The 23,064-nt window shown below is 42.3% G+C and overlaps 1 protein-coding gene across 1 annotated transcript in view; it reads left to right on the top strand.

The window, feature by feature from the left end:
- LOC111968377 (kinase D-interacting substrate of 220 kDa B) overlaps window positions 1-23,064 on the top strand; it is a 114,014-nt gene that overhangs the window by 48,760 nt on the left and 42,190 nt on the right. The window contains 1 exon segment of the mRNA XM_070445061.1: window positions 21,022-21,200. Within this exon segment, the coding sequence (XP_070301162.1) occupies window positions 21,022-21,200 (179 nt within the window).

Here is a 23,064-nt window from a genome sequence, read left to right on the forward strand (position 1 = left end):
TTTCAATTCAGCATGCCAATTGCACACTCCTTCAAAACTTGAAACATCTGTGGCATTGTGACAGAAAGCACATTTTAAAGTGGCCTTTTATTGTCCCCAGCACAAGGTGCACCTGTGTAATGAGCATGCTGTTTAATCCACTTCTTGATATGCCACACTTGTCAGCTGGATGGATTATCTTGGCAATGCAGAAATGCTCACTAACAGGGATGTAAACACATTTGTGCACAAACTTTTTGTGCGTATGGATTTTTTTTGTTTAATGTTTAATTTCATCTCATGAAACATGGGACCAACACATGTTGCGTTTATATTTTTGTTCAGTGTAGATTACAACATCCCAGTACAAGAACAATGTTTCTTAAACTTCCAGCTAGGCGTTATTGCTTGGCCAGAGGCCTCCATCACTAAGCTGTCCCTGGCTACTCTCTTTAGCAGGAAGGTATTTAACTCTGATGCTTTCGTCTATATGCTCTGCTCTCTCTGAATCTGCCGCTGTCACGATCCTCCCCTCCCTCATTGATCCAGCGAACAATTGGCCTCAGAGACATGCTCAGATCCAGGCATTCAAGCGATTCTCTGAGCGCTTCAAAACTTTTAACTAATGACACTTGAAATGAATACGGGCAAGGCAATTTGGGCTAATTAGGAAGCCTCTTCTCCCAAGTACTGAAACATTAAGATGACATACTGTTCATTCGGGATTACTTTAATTGGGACAATTATTGTAATTTTGTCGCAATTACGTGTTGAGATAAAAGCGCTTTCTAAAGAGAATGTGTGTGATTCCCTTTATGTAAAATCCTAATAAGCTTCTAAACACTTGGCCACAAAAGAAGAGTAGCTTTTTTTCCTGGAACACTTTTGAACTTCGATGCCCTTGAATGTCTTTTTGCTTTTCTCCCTCGGTACGCTATTGTTAATACTATATTTCCATCACGTTTCACAATTTGTCTGTAAAATCTTGATTGCACTGCTAACAGTAGAAAAACACTTTTCTCCCTGTCGCCTTTTCCCTCAGAGGGATCCTTTTGTCCCTGAGCTAAATCCTTCAGGAGGCATTTTGGTGGAAAGAGAACTGTTGTAATTCAATAGCGCTGCCGTTATTTGCCAAGAGGCCCTAAAGCGCTCTAAATTATAAAGCTGCTGAAAAGCCATTTCCCAATAGAGTGTGGTCTATCTCTGATAGGGAGCTCTTTATTGAGTCCACACAGTGTCTGTGCCAAACCGTATGACCTCCAGATAGGGGAGATGGAGAGGGTGAAGGGACCTCTATACAGAGCTATTATGAAGTCTACAGGACTACAATTGTGGCTGATGTGAATACCCCTTGTCATAATTTATAAGTGATTCACAGAGTATTGGTACAAGTGCTGAACAGAAAAGTGTACGAGCAGCGACCACTTTAATGCCCTATGCCCTGGTCGTTGCTGTGTCCAGTGTCCACCTGGTAGTAAAGCATGTTTTCTCTCAGGTGGGCGGAGAGTGTTGGTCAGTCCAGGTGGTGATGTTTCACTGAGGCGTACTCTGCCCTCGCCTCTCATATGGACATGTTCTTCCAGTGGGAACAGCCCTGGACTGGTCCAGCACTACCCATCTGTTCTGTGTGTGAAGATGTGAGAAGCACCAGGGCCCGGGTGTGGGTGTGTTAGCTACACACGTCCCTCAGGTGTTGGACCGTTGTGACTAAGGGATGAATCAGCAGGAGTTAGACGAGCTCCACCAGGCTCCCACAGAGGAAACAAAATGTCCACAGAGTCTATGGCTCAAAATGTGAAGAAAATTCATAAAAGCAATTTAGTACAGAGCTGTGGTCGATGTCCACAGGCCCAACCTTTGTGTTGAGGTGAGTCCCTGATATGAGTGTATGTTTTTGTGGAGATGAAGCGGTACTGGGATGCCACATTTCCCTAATACTACATACTCTGGTGGTTAAAGATATTCTCTGGTACTTTTGTATACTTTTTAGCCAGTATTTCTAAAAGTACTGCTCACGAGCCAAAAGTGGTCCCCGAAAATTGTCACACATATGCAGATATGCGCACCACGTCATTGCTCTCTCTCTCGCTCTGCTGTGTGTGCATCTTGCTAGCTGTCACTCAAATGGCGAGGGGGGGGTGGGCTGAAGCTCATTGGCTAGAACTCGAATTGCTAGGGGGCTGGCCCACGTGGGGGAAAATGGAGGGAAAATGGTGTGGCACAGCTTCCAGAAAAACAGTCTCTTTCAAACTAGGGATTTAGTGGCTAATTGAGGTAAAACAGTAATTCCGCTCATAGAGTAGATGATGCATGTATGAAGTACACATTGACACATCCAGCCCAAGGCAGGAGGTTTAAAAAGTACTTAGAAGTTGCCAAAGTTCCGGAGCATTTCTTTAATAGCTATGTGATGGAAAAGGGGTCTGTTATGTAGCATTCCTTGTTATTAAATCCACTTTGAGCCCTTTCATTATTTCATAAGTTGAACTTAATTAAACACTTTGAAACAAGAGATCCAGACTGTTTTTAGATTAAACAGTGTTTTCCACAAGCACATGGAGTAGCCAGCCAAATAGAAAAAGTAGCCAGCCAGGCTCCCCCATTACTCCATAGTCAATGCTTTGATTAAATCAGTAGACCTACACTATATATAAAAAAAGTATGTGGACACCCCTTCAAATTAGTGGATTTGGCTATTTCAGCCTTACCTGTTGCTGACAGGTGTATACAATCGAGCACACAGCCATGCAATCTACATAGACAAACATTGGCAGTAGAATTGCCTTATTGAAGAGCTCAGTGTCTTTCAACGAGGCACCGTCATAGGATGCCACCTTTCCAACAAGTCAGTTTGTCAAATTTCAGCCCTGCTAGAGCTGCCCCGGTCAAATGTAAGTGCTGTTATTGTGAAGTGGAAACGTCTAGGAGCAACAACGGATCAGCTGCGAAGTGGTAGGCCACAAAAGCTCACAGAACGGGACCGACGAGTGCTGAAGCACGTAGCGTGTAAAAATCGTCTGTTCTCGGTTGCAACACTCACTCACGAGTTCCAAACTGCCTCTGGAAGCAATGTTAGCACAATAGCTGTTCATTGGGAGTTGCATTAAATGGGCTGAGCAGCCACACACAAGACTAAGATCACCATGCGTAATGCTAAGTGTTGGCTGGAGTGGTGTAAAGCTCGCCGTCATTGGACTCTGGAGCTGTGGAAACGCATTCTCTGAAGTGATGAATTATGCTTCCCCATCTGGCAGTCCGACGGACGAATTTGGGTTTGGCAGATGCCAGGAGAACGCTACCTGCCCGAATGCATAATGCCAACTGTAAGTTTTGTGGAGGAGTTATAATGGTCTGGGGCTATTTTTCATGGTTCGGGCTAGGCCCCTTATTTCCAGTGAAGGGAAATCTTAATGCTACACGCTACAATGACATTCTAGTGCTTCCAACTGTGCTTCCAACTTTGTGGCAACAGTTTGGAGAAAGCCCTTTTCTTTTTTATATTTGACCCCTTTTTCTCCCCAATTTCGTGGTATCCAATTGGTAGTTACAGTCTTGTCTCATCGCTGCAACTCCTGTATGGACTCGGGAGAGGCGAAGGTCGAGAGCCGTGCGTCTTCCGAAACACAACCCAACCAAGCCGCACTGCTTCTTAACACAATGCCTACAACCCGGGAGCCAGCCGCACCAATGTGTCGGAGGAAACACTGTGCACCTGGCGACAGTGTCAGCGTGAACTGCGCCCGGCCCATCACAGGAGACGCCAGTGTGCAATGGGACAAGGACATCCCTGTGGGCCAAACCCTCCCCTAACCAGGACGATGCTGGGCCAATTGTGCGCCGTCCCATGGGTCTCCCAGTCTCTGCCGGCTGTGACAGAGCCTGGACTCGAACCCAAAATCTCTAGTGGCACAGCTAGCAATGCGATGCAGAGCCTTAGACCACTGCACAACTCGGGAGGCCCGGGGGAAAGCCCTTTTCTGTTTCAGCATGACAATGCCTCCATGCACAAAGCGAGGTTCATACAGAAATGGTTTGTCGAGATCGATGTGGAAGAACTTGACTGGCCTGCACAGAGCCCTGACCTCAACCCTATCGGATAACTTTGGGATGAATTGGAACGCTGGCTGCGAGCCAGGCCTAATCACCCAACATCAGTGTCCGACCTCACTAATGCTCTTGTGGCTGAATGGAAGCAAGTCCCCGCAGCAATGTTCCAACATCTAGTGGAAAGCTTTCCTAGAAGAGTGGAGGCTGTTATAGCAGCAAAGGGGGGACCAACTCCATATTAATGCCCATGATTTTAGAATGAGCTGGTGTCCACACACTTTTTGGTCATGTAATGTATATCAGTATCTTTCAAAATATCATATAAGTATAATTTTTGCTTTTAAAGCAATACAATCTGTTTTCTTTTATCATATTTTGGACCAGAGTGATGCTGTCTCCACTAGCCTAACTATTGTTCCTGAAGTGAGGAGGATTCACCATCTTCATCAAATGTTTTCATAATTTATCTGTAGATAATCGCCAAAAAGTCTACCATTACGCAAATGAGGGAGCCAAATGAACAGCTCTCTTACCGAAGCAATTCGGTAGGCTACTGAAGAGTAACTCACTTTAAAATCACTGTCTGGCAAGTCCTGATGAACTTCATATCTAAAATACAAACGAGATCTTTAGTTGTCCCAATGCGATACCGTGGATATATGAGTACGTTGTATAATTTATGAATGGGAAGGATATATGAGATCAACTTTACTCAGTCAGTTCAACACCTTTTAATAAACGAGTCCAGCTAGGGTTAGGTTTGGGGGTGTAAAATATATTAAGGTAAAATTTATTTAAAAAATATTTGATGAAACATTGAATTTGGCTTTACTGCTATTAGCCCATGGAAATGCATTAAATAACAGCTTCAATGGATAAACAGATAGTCCCCAAAAATTCTAAAGGAAGTCTGAAGTGTCTGTCCTATATCTGAGAGATATAACAAATCTCAGGAAACATTTTTTATTTTTTTATTATTTAACCCCTTATTTTAGGCACTAAACTATCTACATATATACTTCATGTGCCTGACTACCTACTTGTCTTGTGAGGCTTGTAGATGTGGAAAACAACCGACATATACATGTTTGTGAGACACTCCATCGAGGAGTAATACTGTATTAGTGTGTAGCCCAAACTGTTCAGACGCTACAGCTACTGGCCCCGGGCGATCGTTAATGTCGGACTCTCCATACGAAAGAAAATAAATGAATGTCACAGAAAACAATAGGTTAAGTGGATTTCGACTCATCGTTAACACACTATATGGGACGTGCAAATTCACGCTCTCTCCCTCCACGTAAAGAAATTAGACTACAACCACAGCTCACACAACACAACACACAACACAGGTACCTAGAGGCGTGACAGACATCAGATCTATCAATAGATCGCTAGAAGATACATATCATTCATTCTAGCGGGAGAGGGCTCAGCAGACTTTTTTTCTGACTAGCGAATTGAAAAGTGGCCTAGTTAATTTAAGTGGAAAAAGTACCTGGCTGAAAATGAGTCTGTAATCGGCTGTATAGTGATATAAAATGATGTAAATCAAGGAAAGACTATCAAAGACTAAATAGCATAATCAGAACATAAGGAAACAAACTGCCCAGGTATATGTTGTGCTTATTTTTACCTGTGACTACACTGTGTGACTACGCTGTTATCACTTTTGCTTTGTGTGCTATTGTATATGCTAGTGTGTGGTGAGCCCATGAGCAATTGTGTGGGTGAGTGAGCATGTTTATGCTGGCGTCTGTCTCTCTCGATGTGCCTGTGGACATATCAGTGATCTCCCTCCCTCTCTATTGTGCCGTGAGTGGGAGAAGGTGGCGGGGGTATTATAAATAGAAGTGCTGGGCTGCGAGGGTCAGGGTGACTTCCTTGTCACAGGGCCTAGTGCACACTCAACCCCCTCTAACTTTGAGGTGGCACCCAGGCCCACAAAAGTCAAATGGGGGCAAGCAAGCATAGAGGAAAGGATGGTCACTAGAGATAAAGGTGTGTGGAGGAAAGCCTGGGTGTGAAAATGCCAACTCTTCCCAGAAGTATTTTCTGGAAAGCCCTCGATCTGGTTTTAAACCTGAGCAATGAAAAAGAACAGGGTGTCTTTCACCACCACCATGTAAAAGCAGCTTCTTATTCTGACCATAGTTATGCAGCCACTGTATAGCTTAAGGATTTAGCACATTTATCTGGTACAGAGTTCTTGGATGACGAGTTATACGTTTTTTTAAGAACTGCTCTTAGCTGGCCCCTCTTTCTCACTTTCCCAGACAGGAAGGCGAATAGAAGCGAGGTGCAGAAATGAATCAGTGGTCATCCCCAAATAGAACCATCTCTCTCTCTCCCTTTATGATTCTGTCTGACTCTTCACCAGGTCATCCTGTGTCTGAGGTATCTCCTCCTCAATGATGTTAAGGAAAGGATTACCTGTCGGGGCTGTTTTCCTGTTTTTGCTAGAAAATAACAAACTTTATTTACCTAGAAGGTTTACATGAATCACTCACGGGTGGTTTATGACATGGGCTCGGTCCGGATGTTTGACTTCTCATATACCGTCTCCATCCTGACATGCATCAAACACCCACATTGACTGACTTCTCAGCTCAATTCATGTCAGGAATGCCTCATTTTATTACCATTTAGCCACACTCAGCAGTGGACTGGAGTTCAAAATGTTCCCTTTTACATAAATCATCAAACTGGGCCCGGTTTCCTAATATCCTGTACAGGGTTTGTCAGGAATTGAGTTTATCTCCCTTGAATGAAGGGTTCAGCTAAGGTTTTTGAGGTCTGGAACGGGATGGTTTGTGTACAGATGAGTTGAATCATTTCAGAGAAACTCTGAATCCCAACCCCATTTCAGAGAGGCCATTACAAGGCTGCAGCGTTTTTATCAGAGTGGTATGTTTCCTATTACGCTGCATTTCTCTGCGGTCCATTTCAAATGCAAAGGTCCGGCTTAGTACATAGGAATGGAATTACAGGCTTAAACTTTGACACGGATGTATATGAAAAGCAAATTTGCTTTTAATGTCCGCTGGCATAGCTGAGAGAAGACGAGACCCAAGCAAAGAACGCATAATTCTGTAAATAACTCTTGAGAATCCGGCCAAAGAAACAACGGTTTAAGTAGAGGAAACATGGTGTCATCTCAAGTGAAAACATATTTGCTCTCTGCTTTTGTGTAGCCAGGGCTTGGTAAGCTCCTCTCGCACAATATACTCCACTCTGGAGTGTTGTCGCTACGAGGCCACGCTCCAGCCTGTCCGTCCGTTGGTTAGAGGCCTGTCCTTCCTTTCTAATTTGCCCGCCTGCCCGTCGGCCTGAGGAAAGCACCAAGGCCCGGGCTCACCATTGTGACTGACCACTGTTGTTCTCTTCACAGCCGAACATTCTTTCTCTTTATGGCCCTCCGAAAAACAAATGTGTGTTGGCATTTTGCTTCTCTCCGGGCCCCTTTATTGAAATGCTTTGAGCCTCATTGTGGGGCATCCGCACGTGGTCCACACACAGAGGGTGGCTGTAAGCAAAGTCAAGTGGCACATTCAGCGCCTGCAGAGGGAGGAGAGAGGGGAGGAATTGAGGGAGAAATGTTCTCTTTCCCGTCAGCTGCAGTATGTGGGAGTGTTAGAGGAGAAGAAAGGCTCGCTGAGCCAGCTTTGGGATCGATTAGCATTTGGAGAAGCCTAGAAACCTCCCAAGCACTAGGCGCTGCAACACAGACAGTGCATAAGAGCCTGTGCTTGTAACGCAAAATCCCATCAATGGGTCTATTGTGAGAAACCGGCTGCAGGATTCCTGACGTGCTTTATTTCTCTGTCTACAGCCTTTTAAAAGTAACATGTCGCCTTCTGGACTCGCCAAAGTGCAATCCTCCAGCTTGTCAGCCTCACAAAAGATGGCCTGATAGGAGTGGCTTTTTTCGAATGCCTGTCTCCCTCCACCAGTGTCAAAAGCTATTAACATCAATGACTTAATGTCAAGGCCAACCACTCTTCCTCAATTGACTGAAAATCTGTCTCTTGAAGTGTCCCTTTCGCACGTTTGGTAGCAATTAAAAGGGCACTCTTCGTGCCACCGCTGGATGGTTAACATGTTGGATGGCGTTTTATTTAACCTTTATTTAACTAGGCAAGTCAGTTAAGAACAAATTCTTATTTTACAATGACTGCCTTACCCCGGCCAAACCCTCCCCTCCTAACCCAAACAACGCTGGTCCAATTGTGCGCCGCCCTATGGGACTCCCGATCATGGCCGGTTGTGATACAGCCCAGGATCGAATCAGGGTCTGTAGTGACCCCTCTAGCACTGAGATGCAGTGCCTTAGACCGCTGAGCCACTTGGGAGTGTTACACCAGATAATAAACCCATGCCATCATGTGAACCTGTCTGATTTCCCTGACCTGTGCTATTATCAGAACATGGCCACTGGTATGAAGAGGGATGACGTTTGGATGGCTCAGTCCCTTGTGGCTCATTGGTGGCTGCCAGCAGACAGTTCCGACTAGACAGCCTGGTGTGAATGAATGCTAGGAATGGGGTCTCGGTGCCACAGTGATGGATGCATTTACTTAGTCCATGCAGGCCCTTCTAGTTGTCTTTGGAAGATGCTGGTAACATCATGTGTGCTGTGAGCCTCAATGTACCAGAGTCAATAGAAGACTCCTCTAAGTACTCACATGTGTAGCTCTATCTCAGTAAAAGTATGCTTGACACTCCTCTAGGGCTCCTCTATACCAGTATCCCAATCTTTTTTCTAGGGCAAAAATGAAAACGGGAAGCAGACCAAACTTTTTGGTCCTTTAAAAAATATTGTGTGAAATACGTGTTATAGGGAGTTAATACTCAAAATAATGTATTAATCCATTTGTGATATAAAACATCCATAATCGGTGACTTCTGAGGGGAAAGATTCAGAATATGTTTGTGTGGCCACATTCATTTGCAATTCTTTGGCATAATCTTTTTAAACTATGAGGAATTACTCTGGGCTTTCTTAAGAAAGACAACGCATCACTTAAGATTCTTTAGATAGATGGGCAGTAGTGGAGTGTGTACTCTGTGTAACCACTGTCCCCCTCGGTGGCGTGTGTGTGTGTGTGTGTGTGTGTGCATGTGTCACTGGCTCCTGTTGTTCTCCGTCTTTGAGCACACAAATAAACAGAGAGCCAAGCTGGACTGCTGAACAGCACAAGGCTCTCAGCATGAGGGAAATGGAGTCAAACTCACATTACCTCACTACCATGCATCTATCTATGGAAATCCCCATCGGCACTGAGCATCCCAGGTGTGTGTAGTAGTGGACACCAATGTTCCCTCATTTCTTGGTGAGCACTGAGCAAATTTTAGGTCTTGTGAGCAGAAACTTGAACATTGTGTGAATTTTGTGCAACTTCCAGCGAGTATTTACAGTGAACGCTGAGGCTGTACCATTACAGTTTTAGACAGTAGCCAATGGGCTATTGTGTCTATTTGAGAATAGTATAGGCCTACCAACAAAACCAATGGAGTAAATCCCATAACATTTTCACATGGAAATAGATTTTGATTTCTATGGTATAACCTACAGTAGCCTAAATGTGGTGTTCAATGCAGGCCTACACTGCATGAGACGTTTTAACATAATGAATGGCTTGACATTAATTAATGATTTTTTAAACTTGGACTGTAATACCATGGGCCAAATAGTTGACTGTAGATTGTGTTGTATGATGCAAGAAACCACTTTACAAAATACAATTCATGAGTATTACCATACAGAGAATTAGACAGTAGGCTACACCTCTGCATATTGGCTTATTTGCATATTCAAACCTGTATCAAAATACAACACTGCCCTTTTAATTAAGACATAAGCTTTTTACTTGACTGGCTTTTCAAAGACAGCTTGAAATGTAGTATACATATTTTGTGCTTGTCACGCCCTGACTTTAGTTATATTTGTTTTCTTTATTATTTGGTTAGGTCAGGGTGTGACAAGGGTGGTTTGTTTAGTTTTTGTATTGTCTAGGTGTTTTTGACTTGTCTAGGGTTTTTTGTTTATCTATGGGGATTTTGTATTGTCTAGGGGAATGTAGGTTTATGGTGGCCTGAATTGGTTCCCAATCAGAGACCGCTGTTTATCTCTGATTGGGGATCCTATTTAGGTTGCCAATTTCCATTTTGGTTTTGTGGGTAGTTGTGTATGTGTAGTTGCATGTCAGCACTCTGTTATTTATAGCTTCACGTTCGTTTTGTTGTTTTTGTTAGTTTGTTTAGTGGTTCATTCGTTAATAAAAAAATAATGTATTCACATCATAGCTGCACCTTGGTCTCCTCACTACGACGAACGTGACAGTGCTCTTGTAGGAAGCAGTAACTCCCCATTTCTGAGCGGTGCTTATCTATAACTGGGCTAATAACTCACTAACTTGCACATTCACTTGCGGGCGATTGAAAGACCGCTCTTTGGCTGCCCTGCCAATAGAATTCTACTTCATTGAATTCTACTCCATTGCGCTCTGACTCTGCCTACAACAAAATCAGAGACTCAATCTTGCAAAGTTAGATTTGTTTTGGTTTGTTGCATTGAAAAGGGCTGCTATAATGTTGATTCGATCACAGAAAAAACGTTGATCTATAGTGCAAACTAATGGGGCGAACTCAGTGAAATTCAATCTCTTGCGTCTCTGCGCAGCGTAGCATTTCTTCTGTGCAGCAGTCCTGGAACAAGTGTGCCGCCACTAACACGCGCAGCTTAGAGGGAACATTGGTGGACATTGTGTTTTGTATGTTTGAGACTGTGTGTTTGGTAGTGGGCCGTGTGTTTTGTATGTTTGAGACTGTGTGTATTTGGTAGTGGACCATGTGTTTGGTAGTGGACCTTGTGTTTGGAGTGGACCATGTGTTTAGTAGTGAAGGTGTCGAGATGGTGTCGATAGACATTGCGGCTCTGTTTCTGGCTCCTAAGCAACTTTGCAATATTTTATTTATTTATGTCTGTTATTCCTTGCATTATAAGTCCAGAGAGACATCAGAGACTGTAACATACTCTGTTTCACGGAATAATGGCTCTCTCTTGATATACAGTACTGTCCCCGTCCATACAGCCGGCTGGGTTTTCAGTGCATCGTGCAGATAGGAATAAATAAAGAACTCTCAGGGAGGAAGAAAGGTGAAGGTGTATGTTTCATAATTAACTCCTCATGGTGTGATTGTGGTAATGTACAGGAACTCAAGTCTTTTTGTTCACCCGACCTAGTATACCTCACAATCAAATGCCGATCGCATTACCTCCTGAGAGAATTCTCTTCGGTCATGGGTATAGCCGTGTATATTCCCACCCAAACCGAAACCACAACGGTTCTCAAAGAACTGCACTAGACTTTGTGCAAACTGGAAACCGCATACCCTGAGGCCGGGGGACTTTAATAAAGCAAATCTGAGGAAAACGCTACCGAACACATTGCCTGCAGTACGCTCGCTTCAAAAACTCTTGACCATTATTACTCTCCCTTCCGGGATGGCTGCAAGGCCCTCCCCCACCCTCCCTTCGGCAAATCAGATCACGACTCCATTCTGCTCCTCCCTTTCTATAGGTAGAAACTCAAACAGGAAGTACCCATGCCAAGGTCTATTCAACGCTGGTCTGACCAATCAGAATTCATGCTTCAAGATTGTTTTGATCACGTGGACTGGGATATGTTCCGGGTTGCCTCTGAGAATAACATTGACGTATACACTGACACGGTGACTGAGTTCATCAGGAAGTGTATAAGGGATCTTGTTCCCACTGTGACGATTTAAAAACTATCAAAACCAAAAACCGTGGATAGATGGCAGCATTCGCGCAAAGCTAAAAGCACGAACCACTGCATTTAACCACGGCAAGTGTCACGGCTGTTGAAAAGAGAGGACCAAGGTGCAGCGTGGTGACCGTACATTTTCTTTTATTTAATCAAAATGACGCCGAACAAAACAATAAACACTACAAAAACAAACCGTGAAGCTCAAAGGCTATGTGCCCTAAACAAAGACAGGTGGAAAAAAGGGCTACCTAAGTATGGTTCTCAATCAGAGACAACGATAGACAGCTGCCTCTGAGAACCACACCCGGCCAAACTCAAAGAAATAGAAAACATAGAATACCCACCCAAACTCACGCCCTGACCAAACCAAAATAGAGACATAAAAAGGATCTCTAAGGTCAGGGCGTGACAGCAAGGTGTCTGCGAATATGGTTGAATTACAAACAGTCCAGTTATGCCCTCCGTAAGGAAATCAAACAGGCAAAATGTCAGTACAAAGTGGAGTCGCAATTCAACTGCTCAGACACGAGACATACAGTATGTGGCTGGAACTCCAAACAATCACGGATTCTAAAGGGAAAACCAGCCACGTCGCAGACACTGACATCTTGCTCCCGGACAAGCTAAACACCTTCTTTGCCCGCTTTGAGGATAACACAGTGCCACTGACGTGGGCCGTTCCAGAGGACTATGAGCTCTCGTTCTCCGTGGCCAACATGAGTTAGACATTTAAGCGTGTTAACTCTCGCAAGGCTGCAGGCCCAGACGTCATCCCTAGCCTTGTCCTCAGAGCATGCGCAGACCAGCTGGCTGAAGTGTTTACAGACATATTCAGTCTCTCCCTATCCCAGTCTGCTGTCCCCACTTCCTTCAAGATGTCCACCATGATTCCTGTACCCAAGAAAGTGAAGGTAACTGAACTAAATGACTATCGCCCTGTAGCACTCACTTCTGTCATCATGAAGTGCTTTGAGAGGTTTGGTTCAAGGAAAACCTCTACTGCCTCAGAAACCCGGATCCGGGAGCACCCCCACCCCCCAACACTGATTAGCATAGCTAGCATAGCTTCACAAGTAGATAGTAGCATCTAAATATCATTAAATCACAAGTCCAAGACACCAGATGAAAGATACAGATCTTTGTGAAAGGCCACCATTTCAGATTTTTTAAATGTTTTACAGGGAAGACAAAATATGTAAATCTATTAGCTAAACACGTTAGCAAATACACCACTATTCTAACTCCATCAGTTTCTTACTCCTTCAGCGTGCTATCACCAATTCGGCTCAACTAAGATTATTGATAGCCACCTAACCAAGAAAAAACCTCTTCAGATGACAGTCTGATAACATATTCATGGTATTGGATAGTTTTTGTTCGAAAAAAGTGCATTATTTCAGGTAGAAATCACAGTTTACAATTGCACCGACCATCACAAATTCGACTAGAATTACTAGAAGAGCAACGTGTATGACCAATTTACTCATCATAAAACATTTCATAAAAATAGACAAAGCATAGCAATGGAAAACCCAGTTTCTTGTGATTTCAGACCATATTTCAGATTTTCTAAGCGTTTTTCAGCGAAAACACAATAAATCGATAAGTTAGCATACCACATGTGCAAACGTTACCAGAGCATCGATTCCAGCCAAAGAGCGCTATAACGTAATCACCGCCAAAATATATTAATTTTTTCACTAACCTTCTCAGAATTTCTTCCGATGACACTCCTGTAACATCATTTTACAACATACATATACAGTTTGTTCGAAAAGGTGCATATTTAGCCATACAAAACCGTGGTTATACAATGGAAATAGTCACAACTCAAGCCTCAAAATGAGGAACGTCAGCTTTCAGAGTGATCTAGTTTAATCGAAAGCTAATCATATACTTGACTAAAAAATACAGGGTTGACAGGAATCGAAGACAATTAGTTCTTAATGCAACCGCTGATTTACATTTTTTAAATTATCCTTACTTTTCAATACAGGGTTCGCCAAGTGAAGCTATACCAAACAAAATGGCGAAATATGCGTTTAAAATATTTCGACAGAAACGATTTTCATATTAAATATTGCTTACTTTGAGCTGTTCTTCCATCAGATTCTTGGGCAATGTATCCTTTCTATGTTATAAACGTCTTTTGGTCGATAGAATGTCCTCTGTCCTTCGAAATATCCACTAACGATCGAACGGGACCCCAAAACGTGTCCAAAGTTTCAGAGTGCACGACAAAGAAATTCCTCAAAATCGCACTAAACGGATATAAATTGCATAAAACGGTTCAAATTAACTACATTATGATGTTTTTAAAAACTATAACGACTGAAAACATCCGGAGAAATATTGCTGGTTAGACAACGATTTGGAACGAGGCAAGTCCGATGTCCTTCACGCTTCAGGCGCGCGACGGAGAAAGGGAGGTCCCTATACATTTTGGTCTTTTATAATGGCTGTGATTGTCCAATCGATTCCATTCAAAACGTGATGACGTACAGACACCCAGAGGAAGACGGTAGCAGTGTCGGTTTCTTCATAGCATTCACTGTCGCCTTAAAAACAGACTCCAGATCAGGGGTAAAAATTTCTGAAATCTGAACCCTGTCATGAAAAGTGCTGTAGATATTGTTCTGTACCACTCAGAGACAAAATTCCAACTTCTATAGAAACTAGAAGGTGTTTTCTATCCAATAATAACAATAATATGCATATTGTACGATCAAGAATTTAGCACGAGGCAGTTTAATTTGGAGACCCAAATATGCTAATGCGGAACAGCACCCCCTATAGTTCCAAGAAGTTAAGGATCATATCACCTCCACCTTACCTGACATTCTAGACCCACTGCAATTTGCATACCGCCCCAATAGATGATGCAATTTTCATCACACTGTCCTATCCTATCTGGACAAGAGAAATACCTATGTAAGAATGCTGTTCATTGACTACAGCTCAGCCTTTAACACCATACTACCCTCCAAGCTTATCATTCAACTTGGGCCCCAGGTCTGAACCCCGCCTTGTGCAACTGGGTCCTGGACTTCCTGACGGGCCGGTGGTGAAGGTAGGCAACCCTGATCCAAGATGGCGTAGCACTGGGATGCTTTGATTGTCTTGTCCCGTCCCCTGTATATATTGTTTCTTTCTTCGTATATATTTTATATATATCTTTTATCAAATTTTTCCATCTACGGACTGAACATACTCTCCTGCAACCAGCCTCATCCAATGCGGTATGGATCTGCTATTTTTTATATTTTAGAACCGTAACCCCCTTCAGAAGCTAGCCAGCTAACTAGCTACTAGCTAGTAGTCAGTTAGCCACTGCTAGTTAGCCATCACCGTTAACTGGGACATCTGCCAGCTTCAGCCCGGTCAACTCCTGCCAGCCTGCACAGCGCGATATCAACCCAGAGCATATCAGATTGCTTTTCTCCACCAAATCTCTGGATTCCTACTGCAAGCTCTGAACCTTTACTGCGGATCATTGCAGGTAGCTATCATTGCAGGTAGCTAGTGGCTACTCCTGGCTAATGTCTCTGTCCCGAAGCAAACACCAGTTAGCCTGGAGCTAGTCTCGAATCTAGGCCCATCTCCCGGCTAGCCGAAGAGATCTATCAAGCAATTCCTGGGCTTCAATGACCTCTTTTGCCAATTGGCCTGGACCCTTTGCTGCCGACACGGAGCCCCGCCGATCCATCACGACTGGTCTACCGACGTAACCGTCCGAGGGGGTTTCTGTCCCGAAGCAAGCACCAGTTAGCCTGGAGTTAGCCTCGAGCTAGTCCCATCTCCCGGCTAGCCATAGCAACAATCACCCGAAGCATGCGCTCCAGCAGGTATATTGCACTGGTCATCCCCAAAGCCAACACTTCCTTTGGCCGCCTTTCCTTTCAGTTCTCTGATGCCAATGACTGGAACGAATTGCAAAAATCTCTGAAGCTAGAGTCTTATATCTCCCTCTCTAACTTTAAGCATCAGCTGTCAGAGCAGCTTACCGATCACTGTACCTGTACACAGACAATCTGTAAATAGCACACCCGACTACCTCATCCCCATAGTATTACTTACCCTCTTGCTCTTTTGCACCCCAGTACTTGTACATCATCATCTGCACATATATCACTCCAGTATTAATGCTAATTTGTAATTATTTTTGCCTCTATGGCCTATTTATTGCCTTCCTCCCTACTCTTCTACATTGGCACACATTGTACATGGATCTTTCTATTTTCATTTTATCTTGGCCAGGTCGCAGTTGTAAATGAGAACTTGTTCTCAACTGGCCTACCTGGTTAAATAAAGGTGAAATAAAATAAAAAAAAATAAAAAAACACAAGGGGGCGTGCTCAGGTAATGAGTGGAGAACAGGAGGGCTTCTTAAAGAAAAACTAACAGGTCTGTGAGAGACGGAATTCTTACTGGTTGGTAGGTGATCAAATACTTATGTCATGCAATAAAATGCAAATGAATTACTTAAAAATCATACAATGTGATTTTCTGGATTTTTTTTTAGATTTCGTCTCTCACAGTTGAAGTGTACCTATGATAAAAATTACAGACCTCTACATGCTTTGTAAGTAGGAAAACCTGCAAAATCGGCAGTGTATCAAATACTTGTTCTACCCACTGTATATACTGTATTCTAGTCAAGGCCTATTCTATTCAACTATTTCTGTACATATACTATTCTATCCTACGAGTTCTACAGTTAGATTATATAGTATATCTCAATACTGTCCATAATGTCTATACATCCCATCACATACAGTGCATTCGGAAAGTATTCAGACCCCTTCCCTTTTTCCACATTTTGTTACGTTACAGCCTTATTCTAAAATTGATTTAATCATTTTTTTGCCTCAGCAATCTACACACAACACACCATAATTTTGCTAATGTGTTAAAAATAAAAAACAGAAATACTTTATTTGTATTCAGACCCTTTGCTATGAGACTCAAAATTGAGCTCAGGTGCATCCTGTTTCCATTGATCATTCTTGAGATGTTTCTACAACTGGATTGGAGTCCACCTGTGGTAAATTAAATTGATTGGCCATGATTTGGAAAGGCACACAAAGGCTCCATGGACAATTCCTTCCACCTTGTGGCTTGGTTTTTGCTCTGACATGCATTGTGATCTGTGGGACCTTATTTAGACAGGTGTGTGCCTTTCCAAATCATTTCCAATCATTTGAATTTACCACAGGTGGACTCCAATCAAGTTGTAGAAACAGGTTTTTGTCGATGAACAGATCTGGGGAAGGGTACCAAAAACTTTCTGCAACATTGAAGGTCCCCAAGAACACAGTGGTCTCATCATTCTTAAATGAAAGAAGTTTGGAACCACCAAGACTCTTCCTAGTGCTGGCCGCCCAGCCAAACTGAGCAATCGGGGGAGAAGGGTTTTAGTCAGGGAGGTGACCAAGAACCCGATGGTCCCTCAGACAGAGCTCCAGAGTTCCTCTGTGGAGATGGGAGAACCTTCCTGAAGGACAACCATCTCTGCAGCACTCCACCAATCACGCCTTTATGGTAGAGTGGCCAGATCCTCAGTAAAAGGCACATGACAGCCCGCTTGGAGTTTGCCAAAAGGCACCTAAAGAACTCTCAGACCATGAGAAAGAAGATTATCTGGTCTGATGAAACCAAGATTGAACTCTTTGGCCTGAATACCAAGCGTCACATCTGGAGGAAACCTGGCACCATCCCTACGGTAAAGCATGGTGATGGCAGTATCATGCTGTGGGGATGTTTTTGAGCGGCAGTGACTGGGAGATTAGTCAGGATCGAGGGAAAGGTAAATGGAGCAAAGTACATAGAGATCCCAAATGAAAACCTGCTCCAGAGCGCTCAGGACCTCAGACTGGGGCTAAGGTTCACCTTCCAACAGGACAACGATCCTAAGCGCACAGCCAAGACAATGCAGGAGTGCTGTCATCAAGGCAACCGGTTGCTACTTTGAGGAATCTCTAATATGAAATATATTATGATTTAACACTTTTTTGGTTACTACATGATTCCATATGTGTTAATTCATAGTTCTGATGTCTTCACTGTTATTCTACAATGTAGAAAATAGTAAAAATAAAGAAAAACCTTTGAATGAGTTGGTGTGTCCAAACTTTTGACTGCTACCTCCCTGGTCTTCTGTTGAATCTGTGTTTGAAATTCACTGCTCGACTGAGGGACTTTACAATTATCTGTGTGGGTACAGAGATGAGGTAGTCATTAAAACATCATGTTAAACACTGTTATTGCACACAGAGTGAGTCCATGCAACTTATTACGGTATGTGATTTGTTAAGGAAATGTATTTATGCTTGCAATAGCAAAGGGGTTGAATACTTATTGACTCAAGACATTTCAGCATTTCATGTTTAATTAATTTGTAACTTTTTTTTTCTTCGAAAATCATCAGTCCACTTTGTCATTATGGGGTGTTGTGTGTTTGTAGTCCAGTGACACAAAATTTCAATTTAATTAATTTTAAATTGTAACAACAGAATGTGGAAAAAGTCAATGGTTGTGAATACTTTCTGAAGCACTGTATATATTTATTTATATTGGGGATTTTGACATTACTTGTTATGATATGTCTTAATTTCTTATTTTTTTTAATTTAATTTTTACTTTTGGATTATGTGTGATTTGTGATTGTATTGCTAGATATTGCTGCACTGTTGGAGCTAGAAACATAAGTGTTTCACTGCACCTGCTATAACATCTGCATAACAGTGTAAGCAACCAATTAACTTTTATTTGTTTTGGGCCACCGCGAGCCACCAGAACATCTTCAATGCACCTTGGTATAGATTCTACAAGTGTCTGGAACTCTATTGGAGGGATGCGACACCATTCTTCCACCAGAAATTCTATCATTTGGTGTTTTGTTGATGGTGGTGGAAAACGCTGTCTCAGGCGACGCTCCAGAATCTCCCATAATTATTCAAATGGGTTGAGATCTACTGACTGAGACACACACACACACACACACACACACACACACACACACACACACACACACACACACACACACACACACAGCCTTTAAACCCCCTATGCTCCTTTGAGACCCCTCTTTCAAAGTCACTGAGATCTCTTCCTCTAGCCATGGTAGAAAAAATAATGAGCAACTTGTCATTTTTATACATGTTAATTGTTTAATTAACTCAGGAAGAACCACACTACTTTGTATCCCTCATTTACTCAAGTGTTTCCTTTATTTTGTAATGATAATTTAATTGACACAGAAATGAACCGTGAACAATCTGTGTAGACTTGTTCAGACTATTCTGACCCCTTTTCACCCAGGTTGATCAAGGTCAAATGTGAAGTAGCACAGTTAACCAGAACACGAGCTAGAGCAAATCATCACTGGTCTCTGCTACTGAGGTCTCTGAGTCAGGGACTTGTAGACTGTGGATTGCGTGTCAGTAGGTGCAGAGACCACTGATTCTGTAACATCATTTAGCCATCTATACATCTGGTTTCGTGTGTGTGTTCCTGCTTGTGTGTGTGTGTGTGTGTGTATGCACTGTGTGGGTAAAACAACGATGCCTCGGAAGGTCTTAACCCCAGTCTGTTAACCCAGCAGATCTCAGCTCAGCTGGCCATTAAGATATCTGAGCTTCAATTGTGTAACGATTTCTCCTCCGCAAATTGAGCAAATTCGTCCTGTAGAAATGTGATTAGCTGACAGCAGCAAAGCTGGGCCCAGGCCAGGCTGTGAGCTCACTCACTCACCCTCAGTTAGCTTAGCACAATGGTGCAGTGAGGGGCTAATCAACCAGCAGAGAGACCAACCTCTGTTCCTCCCCAAAAACAGATCAGGCAATGGGAAATACCCTCCAAACCCCAGCTTTCCCACAACTTAAAACACAGAGACCGAGAAATATACAGAGAGGGAAAAAATGATAAGCAAAAGAAAGGTCTGTGTTTCGGAGAAAACTGCTCATTCATCTGATAAGGCTGACGCCCACACGGATGAATGATGAATGGCCTGAGACATGAATCTCACTGCGGTTCATATTTTCATGTCTGAATTATATTATTATGGGGGTTAATTGGATCAACAGATTACCAGTGATGTATGTTGTTAATGTTTGCTTCCTGTCAGTTTTTCCTACCAAATCAAGTCACATAAACGTTTGATGTTGGTCCCTTTCTTGTATTTTATGACATCCATCCACACACTCTAAAATTTAATATTTGAATTCGTTTTCATAAAAGGGTAGACATGCTGAGTTCCTCATGCATAATGATATGTACTTTTCCAATAATGTATTTCACTGATATGTACTTTTCACATTTTTACCCAATAATATATTCCGTGCTGCCTTAGAATGGATCAGGGGAGAACGACTGCACCCTCTCATTGAAGCCACAAAGTTCAAGGCCGACTGCGGTCCTGCAATCTTAATTTAAATAAATACAAAAAATTAAGACAATCATGGAACCAATAATTGCTTCTATTACACCAGACGGGCCTTCAATTTGATGTTCTCAGATGGGGCAGCACTGAGCTAGTCTGCAACGTCACTTCCTGGATTAGCTCAACCTGCGCATGATATGTCTACATAAATATCCCAAACAAGATGCTATCTTAACCGACTTCCTTGGCTTCAAATGTGTATCGAGTCTTTACATAAGAATGAATGGTGTCACATGAACGATATGTGCTATTTTATGCTGTAGTTGAATAACTTTTCTAACAAGAAAGACAATACTGGTTAAATGTATCTGATACCATTTTCTGGTGGTTGGGGGGGAAAGAACGTCACAAAGCAGTTGTTTCACCATCCGTACATCTGTATGTAATGGATGGACCTGCATTGTTTGTAAGATAACGTTCAATGACATCTCCATAAATATATATATTTACTTCGAGGCTACAAACAAAGCTGAAACATCCTCGCAGAAGGCTCCCATTTCAACACAGCTTTTTAATGAGTCTGAGCAGCAGACCTCTGATAGTCATCCTCTTGTGCTTCCTCTGCTGTCAGACCCAGATAACAAACTGGAGCGATCAGTCACCAACTAAATGGACTTATCTCTCTCCTTTCGTGACACCAGAACAGCAAGAGTAGCGGTGACCGCTGCACGGCCCCTACTAGAGATAGACAAGTTATCTCAGTGTCATCTTTAACGGTCTTCCCTCCTATTTCCTCTCTCTCTCTCGTTTCCTCTTCTCTAGAATCTCCAAAAACATCCCCACCACCAAAGATGTGGAGCCCCTGTTGGAGATCGACGGGGACATCCGCAGCTTCGAGGTGTTCCTGTCCTCGCGGACACCTGTTCTTACGGCGTGCGACATGGAGATGTTCCTTCCCTGCACCGTCAACCTGGACCCCAAACTCCGCGAGATCATTGCAGGTCCTTATATTTACACACAAGTACCACTTTTCACTATTACACTCAGTTAGTTCAAAGACCTATAGGCCCTTATTCATAAAACATATCAGAGTAGCAGTGCTGGCCCAGGATCAGGCCCCTCCGGGTCCATGTAATCTTATTCATTATGATCTAAAAGGGAAAACTGATCCAATGTCACCACTCCTACTGTGAGACTGTTTTTGGATACATGCCATTACCCGAAATGAATGTCAGTGTTCTGTCATGATATTAAATCTATCAATCATTCAATCAAATGATTTGTCACGTGCAGAGAATACAACTGGTGTAGACTTTACTGTGAAATGCTTGCTTATGAGCCCTTCCCAATGATGCAGACTTTAAAAATTGAATAGTACCACAAGGGATTAAATGAAATACACAAGAATGGAGCTTTATACAGGGAGTACCAGTACCAGATCAATGTGAGCTATATACAGGTATTACCAGTACCAGATCAATGTGGAGCTATATACAGGAACTCCACTAGACTATATATATACACACTCACTAGACTAATAGATAACACACAACTATATAACACATCACTGGACTATATATATACCACACTCACTAGACTATATACACACATCATATCACACCTCTTACTGACTTATGTATATACACACTTCCTAGACTATATACACACATCACTAGACTATATACACACACCATATACACAACTCACTAGACTCATATATACACACCATATACACACTCACTAGACTCTATATACACACAACCCATATACACACTCACTAGACTCTATATACACACCATATACACACTCACTAGACTATATATACACACCATTTACACACTCACTAGAGCTATATATATACACCAATATACACACTCACTAGACATATATATATATACACACTCACTAGACTATATAGTACACCATATACACACTCACTAGACTTATATACACACACCATATACACACTCACTAGACTATGTATATACACACATCCACTATGACTATATACACATACTATATACACACTCACTAGACTATATACACACACCATATACAACACTCACTAGACTCTATATACACACCATATATCACACTCACTAGACTTATATATTCACACCATATACACACTCACTAGACTATATATACACACCATTTACACACTCACAGACTATATAACACCACTATATATACACCATATACACACTTACTAGATAATATATATATATACACACTCACTAGACTATATATACACCAATATACACACTCACTAGACTATATATACACACACCATATACACACTCACTAGACTATATACTACCATTAACACACTCACTGACTATATATATATCAACACACTCACTAGACTATATATACACCACTATAACACACTCATTAGACTATATATTATATACACACACTCACTAGACTATATATACACCATAATACACACTCATTAGACTATATTACACACCATATACACACTCACTAGACTATATATACACCATATACACACTCACTAGACTTATATATATATACACACTCACTAGACTATATATACACCATATACACACTCACTAGACTATATATACACACCATATACACACACTTGTACATACAATTTGCTGCTGCTACTCTGTTCTTTATTTTACTCTGTACATATCTACCTCAAATACTTCATTGATCTGGGTACTGGTAAAATACTGTATATAGCTCCATATTGATCTAGTACTGGTAATACCTGTTATATAGCTCCACATTGATCTGGTACTGGTAATACCTGTTGTATATAGCTCCACATTGATCTGGTACTGGTAATACCTGGTATATAGCTCCACATTGATCTGGTAAACTGTACCTCGAGCA

This window comes from Salvelinus sp. IW2-2015, linkage group LG9 (assembly GCF_002910315.2).
Source record: "Salvelinus sp. IW2-2015 linkage group LG9, ASM291031v2, whole genome shotgun sequence".
NCBI classification, from domain to species: domain Eukaryota; kingdom Metazoa; phylum Chordata; class Actinopteri; order Salmoniformes; family Salmonidae; genus Salvelinus; species Salvelinus sp. IW2-2015.